Source organism: Quercus robur, chromosome 8, assembly GCF_932294415.1.
Source record: "Quercus robur chromosome 8, dhQueRobu3.1, whole genome shotgun sequence".
In the NCBI taxonomy this organism is placed as follows: domain Eukaryota; kingdom Viridiplantae; phylum Streptophyta; class Magnoliopsida; order Fagales; family Fagaceae; genus Quercus; species Quercus robur.
The window spans coordinates 19,529,312-19,540,000 of NC_065541.1; the positions used below are offsets into that span (position 1 = coordinate 19,529,312).

Here is a 10,689-nt window from a genome sequence, read left to right on the forward strand (position 1 = left end):
TGGGACTTTTATGAAAAATGGTAAAAGTAGGCCCATAAAATTTTGGGCTATAATTTGAACACAACTAAAAGTTCCATGCTAACTAGGATAGCTAGCCCCTATTATCATTTTGGGCTGTTTGATAAGTATACTCAAACACATATTTTTAATTTTTAAATAATATTACACGTATTTTTATATATTTTTTCATCACGTATATAATAAAAAAATACAAACGACATTATTTAAACTTCTCTGCCAAACAGGTCATTTGTTTTTCATGAATACTCAAATTTATGACCTCCCTCTTTTTATGCCAATAAAACAATTTTTTGAATTCCTGAGAGGGCAATGCTAATTAATTCGATTCTTGTTTACTTGTTTGCTTTAAAGAAATACTATTCAAACCTTGAAGATTTACTGGATATGTAAGAATTTATTGTTAGTTTTATTCAAGATTTTAGTTCTTCTCTTCACTCATATCTTGAGTATTGTGAGAATCCAAGGGTCAAGCATTTTGTTTTTTGAGAATCCAAGGGTCAAGCATTAAGGACAAAGAGAGAAAAAGAAATTGATAGACTAGGATACTTAAAGCCGAACCTCAATTTGAGTTATGATCAAAGATATGCGTGCGTATGACAAGGAGAGGTGGGCATCATACATGGATAAGAATTGAAAATGAGTTTCTTAATCTTTGTTCATTATTATGATTTCTTTCTATATAACCAGTTGTTTAACAAATATGAGTCAACCACGTATATGATTCACCTTCTTGTGTAATGCAGTTGAGTAATGTCACTCTTTTTTCTATTAATTTTCACATAACACTTAGTTTCATGCAGAGAAAAAAGAATAAATATCATTGTATCTTGGTTAAATAAGAGAAGATTAGGGCACTTAAGGCCTAACATCAACAAGACAAGGATATTCTTGAAAGCAACCCAAATTTGCTGAATATGATCCAAACTAAAAAACAGCAAGCAATGTGAGTTTTCCTGATTAAGTCTACAACTATAAATTATGATTTTCTGTGTGTGATAAATTATAATCTTTTGGTTTTAGACAGTCAATTATCATATTGAAGATCGTTTAATGTTTTCTTTTTTCAAATTTCAAATTATTTGCTATGTTCTATATGTTAACTTTAAATCAAGACAATTATATTATTAATTGATTGTTCTTAATTAAGCATCTAAAAAATTAGGATAATCAAATGATCTGGAAAAAAAAAAAAAAAAAAAATGTAAACACGGTTGTGAATTGAAATCTTCCCCTCTTAGATGGAGTCCTCAGCAAGATTTCTTTTCTGTTTTTGGTTTTCTTTTTTTTTTTTTTTTTGGTGGGGGGGGGGGGGGGGGGGGGGGGATTTATTTATTTATTTTTGGTTTCTAAGTATTACCATCATTGCTACTTTCTGGGTTAACATTTTCAATCTAAAAAAAAAAACCTTGTTTACTGTATCAGATCATTCAAGATAAAATGTAAAACATCAAATCCAAAGAAACACTAGATATAAGAAACTTAACTAGTCAGAGACAAATGTCATACATAATGAATGTAAAACATCAAATTCTCTCGTAAACAACAAGAGAATTTGAAAAGTTGCATGCCTCCTATGCAGTAGTGTGCTTAACTCTATGCCTATGCTTTAAAGTTCAAATAGCCGCTTCCTTAAAGTAGTTAGCTAACTAAAGCAAAAAATGTAACCTTTTAAAGAGCAAATATAGAGAAAGTATACAAAATGGGATGTGAATGTTCTTAACAGCTGACCCAGAAAAGAACAGTTCCATAACTTAGGATATTCAATTTCAAGTAGAAGTGTTCTTCAAGAATAGACCTACGCTAATTATGTGTGAAACTCCATACTGATACAAATTGACGTGCGTTAGACATCACCTCCTCTGTGTCAAGATAGCTATTTTGCCAAAAAAATCTAGAGAGTGCTACAACTTTATAGCTCAACTGAAATTCTGTCAGTTAGGTCAAAAAAAGCCATTGTCTCTAATAGTCTATCATTGTGAGACCTTGTTTCTCTCGCAACCCGAAACTGGTTTTAGCTTAGATGGATTTCAAAATCTCTCCTAGAACTAGTCCCCATTGCGTCCAATGGGTGCCACCCTGCATCGAAAAATCCAAGCAAATAAGAAATTAAGGATACAATAATTGCATTAAGTAGTCAACCACTATCTGATGACAAGTCCTGGGCAACTCAATATTAAAATACCAGAATATGCGAGCATGCAAGAGATTTCAAGTGGAAAAAAGAACCATCATGAAACAAGCACATACCTGGCAGTAAACAGCAAATGGCTCTCTTAATGGTCCATCACATGAGAGCTCACTTGTACTCCCATCAATGAAGGTTCCATCAGCAAAGATCACCTGAAAAATAACAAATAAAATATCTGAGTCAGGTTAATAGAAATAAGGGTTTCATAAACATCATTGCAAATATGAGGACGTCTTATAACTAAATCATCTGTAAAAAAAGCTGGTATAATGTGAAAATTAACACCTTTTTGGCTATATATTTTAGATAACAAATCAACATAGTTAAGCTAAGAATGGGTGTCAATTTCATCAAATTATAAACCATTCTCCATATTATGTAATAATTTAGGACTTGAAATTGAAATCATTCCCTTGACTAATGTCCCCATAGGAATGCAGCTGCAAACTAGACACCACCCGTGACACCACACATCATCCTGCATATATGCTGCTCGGAAAACAATATATGAATAACAATCTACTCCTTTACATGAATTGAATTTAAACCACCTGATGCTAATAGAAGCCTAAAGGAGCATGTGATGTCTAACATTATCAAGAGGACTCAGTTTGTTACAGAGTTCAGCTCTTTCACACACTAAAGCATCATAAATCTTGCAAGTGAAACAATTTCAGAATTGAATCCCCAAGACAATATGCAATTGAGTGCAAAAATATTTTTAAAAAATGGCCAGACCTCTGATGCATATCCAGGAGTTGTACCAGCGACTGGTTTAGTAAATGAGCCAACTGGAGAGCTTCTCTGAACAGCCTCACAGAAAGCAAGAAGACACTCACGGCTTCCGAGCTGTACAGCCTGAAAATCATTACAGAATGCTTTTGTGTTATATCTTGATTTTTCTTTCTGCATAACTTTTCCCAAGTTACCAAAGGGCGAAGCAGAATTGTAAAGTCAATAACATTATCAACCTTAGACTTGTTCAAAAAGGGGAGATCAGTTTTCAAAGTACAGGTCGTCAGTAACTGAAGAAACTCGTTGTGGGTTGCACCATGTGAACAAATCTCACCAACCCATGATTATAATTTAAGGTTCATTTGGGAGGACGTAAAATGAGTACAGTAGGACAAACCTGAACTATATCATGGCGTTGGACACGAGGAAGTGGCTGAACCTTATACCCTTTCGATGACATAACTTCAGCAACCAGAAAGGTTCCCTTTATTGCAGAATACAAATAATATTTACTGCAACATAAAAGAAACAAAAATACATTAACTTGACATGCAGAAACCAGTACCTTGATTGCCTCACCAACCATTTGAGGCGAAAGGAATAACCCCTGGAAAAAAGCTCTCATAATATCACCGGGAGTTGAGCCACAATCAACCCCAAGCCCTGGAGCAGAGAGACGAGCAGCAGCTGCTTTTACCCATCTTTCCTTCCCTGCAACATATCCACCGCATGGTGCAATGGTTCCACCAGGATTTTTTATCAAACTGCCTGCAATCAAATCTGCACCCTGTGCAGGCATTGATAATATTAAATTGCCCTTCTAAAGAACCAGGTATGCAGAAAATGTCACATACCACCATTGGGGGTTCAATGCTTTCCACAAATTCACCATAGCAATTATCCACCATGACCAAGCAATTAGGATTCTGCATCTGTAAACATAAACGCCAGGGGAGATTAACAGGATGAAAATCTAAGAGTACAGAAGTTATAGGACAACTCAAAGTAATTGCTAATAATAAAGTGCCTGCTTTAAGCAATTAAATTTTACAAAGTCTTGAAAAAACTATAGATTTGTCCTAGTAATACTTATCCTTAGGGGTGATGGGGTGAGAAATGTAGTAGTTCCTCCTAAACATTAAATATGTGTATATACATATATTTGAAAGGTAAAACATGAAATACATAGCATATGATTGGGTTAAAACTCATGAAAACACTTAATTTGGATGAACACCAACTTAATTTAAAGGTTTCAGTTGTAGCCACTTCCATCAAGTTTCTATCCTTTCTGCCAGGGAAAATTATCAATGCCAGAGGATGATGCATCCACTAAATATCAAACCCTTAAGGGTTGCATTGACCAACATTTACTGACCGACTCCCAGTATATACAGCTCAAATCACTTTTATCGCTCATTCTGAAGGCGTACCTTAATTGCCATAATTGCCCTTCCAATTTCATTTACGCTTAAACTCTGACGCCATGAATAACCACATGACCTCTGTATGAGTGCACATCTTGTTTGAGGTTTAACAGCACCCACAAGTGCATCCCAGTCAAGTCCACCATCCCCAGCAAGCTGAAAGAATAATGTTAAACAAAGATAACAAGTCACAATGAGAAGTCTGCAAACTTGTGTTCAATTTCTATCAGTAACATACTGGAACTTCTCTGTAGTTCACTCCAAAATCTTTCAGAGAACCCAGTCCGTGGGAGTCCCTCTTTCCAATAACTTCCTCTAATGTGTCATAGGGAGCACCAGCGACTGCCAAAAGCTGACAATCGTATTAGTCCAAATGATATTATAGATATAAATTTGTAAAAGAGATTGAAGTACAGATAACATCAAGACAATAGCTCACCTCATCCCCTGGCCTTAAAAAGGCGAACAATGCACAAGTGATCGCATGAGTACCTGAAAAAAACTGATCACAGAGGAGCCATGATTTAAAAATTAATTAAAATACTGGTAATTGAAGATAAGAACAACTATATTTCACAAACCTGTGAGCGAACTATCGCAGATTCAGCTCCAAAAATTTCTGCAAAAGCTTGGTCAAGTGCTTCACGTCCCCCAGCTTCATCATGGCCATAGCCAGTGCATCCGCCAAAGTGCTGATTTAATCAATGACAAATTTACTCTTAAGGAGTAGTACTGAAGATGACCACCGCTTAACTTAAAGAGATGTTTGAATAGAGAAATTTAGCATTATTTACATTAGTTCTAACTACGGAAGTTAGAACATAATTGCAGAATACTGTACTTACAAATATTTGAGGGAGAAAATTAATCAAAATAAAGATAAACAAAAACTTATGGGCATGAGAATCAGCATCCACAAAACTAAAGTTGAATGCATCAAGATTTCATTAACTGGAATTAATTTATTTTCAAACTGGAAACATGTTATTTTTCTAATTTTTCCTAGCTTGAAAAGCAGATATAAATTAGAAAAGGTTCCCTCGCTTGAAAGAAAAAAGCACAAGAAAATAAAATTTGGCAGCAAGCTTTCTTCTTAATATGTTAGAAATTATTATTATCATTATTATTTTTTCAGTCTTTCTTCTCACAAACTCAACAATTTAAAATTGGCTAGAACACAGAAACCACAAAATCAATATAAAAAACTGCAAGTCGTTGCTAACCTTATAACTGTCTTACGGTTCTATTTGTTACAAGCTTCAAGCTCATAATAATTGGCTATTATGCATTTCTTTGCTGCCTTCATCCCTCTTTAATTCAACAATTATAAGTCTGTATCTATGTCTCATTCTATGTAAAAAAAAAATTATTCCTTCACAGCAGAGTTTGCACCTAACGGCAAAATTCTTGCTTTCATGCTTGACTATGACATTTGAATCACAGATTTATGAGGTTTCTGGTCGTCTTATAACAAAATTTCACCGGTATCATTTTTAAACCCCCCAAATAGCTTTACCTCGTAGAGTAGACAAGTGAAACAAAAGGTTGTAAATATTGGTGTTATAGAGTTTGGAGGACTACTATAACAATAATAATATAAAAAGGTTGAACTCAATGCACAAAGCTCCCACTTTTTCTTGGTCTGTGAGAGGAGATTGGAGGACTATGAGGGCTTAAATTATAGGCTTCTGTGAATCCTACATTTATTTAATGTATGTTTCATACTTGCAGGATTGTTGACAACTAATGCTGGAAAACAAATAAAATCTACTGAAGTCAATATCAAATTTTTTCGAGTCTAGCCACAAGTAATGCCAACCCTATTTTTAAGCAAAACCACATGACAGCTCCAGCTTGGCATAACCTTGCAAGGTGCCATTATTGTTGTGGATGATTAAGGTTAGCAGCATACTGCCATAATTTCCTTGTGCAAATTTCCCGAGGAAGACATAACATACAAGAAAATTTGTTCTGTAATTTTAGGTCCAAAAGATAGATAGAATATTCAATAAATTTTGCGAGCCTATAATATCTAACAGAGACCTCAGAATGAGGCAGGGTTGCCTGTTGAGAAGGATATGAATGTTAGGACAATAAAAAAATTCTGCCAGGGACAGGCTCAAACAAGTCTAAGCTTTATGTACTGAGATTGTTCAGTCAACATTGAGCACTTAAGCTATGATGAAGCTAAATCCTGATTCAACGTTTGATTAATCCTGAGCTTGTACATGCCAACTCCGTATATTCATGATTCTAATGGGAATATCCCATAACACTGAAACAGAAATATCTTGGTTTCTTTTGTTAGTGGTTACTTACAGCACACACATAAATGTTTGAGTGTGCATGAACACATACAATGGCATAAGATGCATATATATCTGCATCTAACAAAACATGCAGGCAATTCAAGTGTTTTGCCATTGTAGGGAACATACCAGAAGCCTTGAGACCAAGACATGTTGCCTGACATCTAAAGGACATCCAAGTAAACTAGTCATGTATCAATTTGGACATTATACTTGAATCAAGAACAAACTTACATGAGATCCAACTCGAGCATTCTGGAAAGCTTTTAGAACACGGGCGGTATTGCATGCCACCAAATTATCCACAGCTCTGAATTCTGAATATAAGGAGTCCACTGCTTTCACAACCTGCATTGCAAATAAAAGCACTCAAGGAATTTGTACAAAGGTCTAAGCATCAAAGTTTTCAGCACGTGAAAACAAACAGTAGGCTTCATATTCACCGCAACCAAAAGTAAAATGTATGATTAGTACTTAAAAGTATTTATGAATGCTTAAATGACCCGATCAAAATTAGAAGACATGTTTGAAGATATACATCTAAAAGAATGAAAAGAAAACTCAAAATGCAAAGGTGTTAAGTTTGTTTTGAATCCCAAACAATTAAAAAGCCACCAGAACCAAAAGAAACCGTTATAGTTGATCTCATTTAAAAGAAAAAATATGTTTATCCAGTCCAATATATTTATACAAGATAGATAAAATCTAGAAATGGGGTTTGTCTCTACTTCGTGCATTTTCTCGAAAACCAAACGATTCGTTGAATAAATTACAGCAATGTTTCGCCAAAAGGGCACGAAAATTGCAAAAACTATTAAACTGATTCAATCATGATTCATGGTATTAGTCCCACTCACCCAGAATATATATACACACACACACACACACTTAAAACTCCACATACAAATAAATAACAAACTTTTGGTTTTCTCTCCATTTCCTACATTTTCTAACCAACCAAACAGAAAACTATTTGCTATACAGCATTGGGTTTTGAGAGTGAAAATAACAGCCCATGAAAACTGAGATTATATTCTTGTATGGTTTTTTAAGAGTTTAAGACAAGCAAGACAAAACTGAGCCAATGTTTCATAGCTTCAAAGGTTAGTTTTTTACAATTTGCATAAACCAAAGTACCAAACAGAGCATTAAGCAAAATAAAAATCTGGGTTTTGATTTAACGCAAATGAAAGCAAAAAGTACCTCTGGTACAAAGGGATGGTCTTGATGATGATGAAGAAGAAGTTGTTGCTGTTGTTGTTGTTGATGATGATGATGCGTGCTCAAAGAGACCGAGACTTGAGAGCTTGAACGAACTTTAGCTTTGGTTTTGAAAGAAGCTCGAAGAGAGTGAGTAGGATAACCAGTAGAGGCGCAGGATAAGACCCACATCATCATCTTCAAGCAACGAGTTGGGACTAGCAAGTTTAGCTAATGGTGTTAAATTCATGAAAATGATAAAAGTAGGCCCATAAATTTTGGGCTCTAATTCAGTAATTTGATCCAAACTAACAGTTCTATACTTAACTTGGATAGGTAGCCCATATATTAATTTCATTTTTTTCTTCTTTTTTCTCTATCTCGTGAATTCCCAAATTTGTAACCTTCCTCTTATTATGTCAACTAAACAATTGTTTGAATTCCCAAGTTGGCAATGCTAACCATTTTGATTATTTTTTACTTGTTTTTCATGTCATTAAATCTGAGTTGTGGTTAAAGATTTGTGTGCGTATGACAGTGAGAAATGAGCATCATCTGTGGATAGAAATAGATAATGAGTTTCTTAACCTTTATTCATTGTCATGATTTCCTTTTGTGTAAATAGTTTAACAAATATGATTTGACAGTGTATTTGATTCCCCTTTTCGTGTAATGCAGTTGAGTAATGTCACTCTATTGCCTATTAATTTCCTTGTAACATTACAATTTCATGTAGAGAAAACCAAATAAATGTGATTGTATCCGGGTTAATTAAGAGAAAAACATTCAAACATTTGAAGATTTACTTAAGATGTTAAATTTACGGGGGAAATTACACTTTTTTTCCCATAAATTATACCTCATTTTATGCTTACCCTTTGTTGATACCCCATTTTCGTAACACATTTTGTACAAGCACGACTTCCTTATGGGCTCAATTCATGTATTATATTATATTTTATTATTTTAAGTATGGTCCAAGCCCATGTGACTTATTGGAGGAAATTAAGGAAGTGTGGTTTGGAGAGTATCGGTTGATTCCTTTCGGATCTTTTGCATGAGCCTAGCCCATGCATGCTACCAAGTGGGCAAGGGACATTGGTAGCACCTTAGGCTCATAGAGGAGGTCTTGTATCCAAAATTTCCACCCCAAAACAGCTTTTATGCTCTGGGTGACTGTGGCCCAACTTTTCTGCTCTACCATTTTTTTGCCTAAAACACAAAGATGACCCTAAGTGGCTGGCTTTGTCTGCTACAACAATCAAATGCAATCTCCAAGGACTTGCCATGTCTAGGTAACATCAGCTCATGAATTTAGGCTACTTTATTTCCCAAATTATGCAAAAAGCAAGGCATCCCTCTTACCCAATTAAATCAAATTTGACCATAGCTTCTTTGATTGATACCTTAGGGTTCAAAACCTTTTCTATTGACCAAAAACAGTCACTTAGAGCACCCCGAGTTCGATACAAAAGCCCCAATCAGATTCAAAAGGGACCTATCACGTTCTACCCACATACTTGAAACTTCAGAGCAAAAACTCATTCAACTAGTCAACATTCTCACAATTTTGAACCTTAGGGGTGGAAATATGGGTACAGGGGAACCTTTCCTCTTTTCCTCACAACCTCTCTCAATTTCCTCTTCTCGTAACTGTGGGTCGAAGTTTCAGACTTGTTATGCTTTTATGCTTTTTCTGCACTTTTGTTATTAGCATTTTGATTCTCTCTTGTCAGAACACCATTAACCTTTGTTTTTTATATATTGTGAATTTTGGGCTTGATTCTCTACAAATAAACACTTCTAAAGAACTCAAGGGGAGATTTGGCTGTTTTCGCATTTTTGGCCCTTGTTTCAAAAACGTCCCCAACACCCTTGAACTATAAGAATGCACAATTGGCCTATTAAACTAAAACCTGTGTAACATTTTACCCCCTCCTGTCAGGGGCGACTCTACATTGCATCTAAGGCCACCCTGAATTGGAAAAAAAATAATTATTATATATAAATTTTAAAATTTTATTATTTTTTTATCCTTAAAAAAAATTTGTGACCACCCTAAATTTTTTTTTTTATACCCAACATAATTAAACTTTGGACAAAATTTGGTAACAAACTCGATTGTAGTCTTGTAAACTAAAGTTACAACTCTATTTAATATATATATATATATATATATTTTATTTATTTATTTATATTTTAATGTGAATTTTGACAAATTCACTATTGGATTACATTATTTTTTTTTTCTTATATTCTTCATACTTGCAAAATTTCAAGAAGATCAAAGTTCAATAGTTATATTATCAATCAAATATTTAAATTTCAAGTTTTTATAGTCTAAAGTTATACCTGAAACATAAGTTTATGAATTAAATATTAAATAACATCCAGGTGGCATGAAATTTGACATGTGTTTTAAGAATATAAAGGACATGCAATTCAATAGTTAGATTTTCAAAATATGTAGTTATGTTAATTTGCTTAGTGAAAGTTGTAGTCTTAGACTATAGCTAAGTTTGTAGTCAAATTTTGGTCTCCTAAACAACATATTAGGTCTTTACAAGTAAAAAGAAAAGGCCCAAGGAAATTTTATTTAAATAAAATTTTGAAAGAGATGTAGCTTGATAATGAAACTATCATGTTACAATTTCAAAATAAGAAAATTCGTGGAAGAAAATTGTAAGACTTTATGTATTTGTGAGGGGTTTTTTTTTTTTTTTTTTTTTTTTGGTCAATATATAAAATTATCTTTTTATTAGATTTTTATTTTTATTTTTTTAATTTAAGTTTCTTAATAACCATCCTG

The 10,689-nt window shown here is 34.0% G+C and overlaps 1 protein-coding gene across 2 annotated transcripts; it reads right to left on the minus strand.

Moving 5' to 3' along the window:
• Window positions 1-1,668: 1,668 nt before the first annotated feature.
• LOC126694920 (uncharacterized) lies at window positions 1,669-8,124 on the minus strand. 2 transcript variants are annotated; one of them, XM_050391468.1, is made up of 12 exons: window positions 7,884-8,122; window positions 6,915-7,028; window positions 4,953-5,063; window positions 4,811-4,873; window positions 4,610-4,723; window positions 4,378-4,527; window positions 3,799-3,876; window positions 3,510-3,731; window positions 3,342-3,428; window positions 2,948-3,067; window positions 2,269-2,361; window positions 1,669-2,097 (listed from the first exon to the last, which is right to left on the minus strand). In XM_050391468.1, the coding sequence occupies exons 1-12, from the start codon at window positions 8,076-8,078 to the stop codon at window positions 2,038-2,040; spliced, it is 1,407 nt and encodes a 468-aa protein (XP_050247425.1). In that variant the 5' UTR covers window positions 8,079-8,122; the 3' UTR covers window positions 1,669-2,037. The 2 variants fall into 2 exon arrangements, with proteins under 2 accessions (XP_050247425.1, XP_050247426.1); XM_050391469.1 differs by lacking the exon at window positions 2,948-3,067 and having other exon boundaries at window positions 7,884-8,124.
• Between the last annotated feature and the right edge of the window lie 2,565 nt (window positions 8,125-10,689).

Coding starts and splice junctions, on each gene's coding strand:
- LOC126694920 (XM_050391468.1), bottom strand. CDS start 8,078: ATGATGATGTGGGTCTTATCCTGCGCCTCTACTGGTTATCCTACTCAC. Junction 4,724..4,810: donor TTTTAAGGCCAGGGGATGAG/GTGAGCTATTGT, acceptor TACGATTGTCAG/CTTTTGGCAGTCGCTGGTGC. Junction 2,362..2,947: donor CTCCTGGATATGCATCAGAG/GTCTGGCCATTT, acceptor GTTATTTTTCAG/GTGATCTTTGCTGATGGAAC.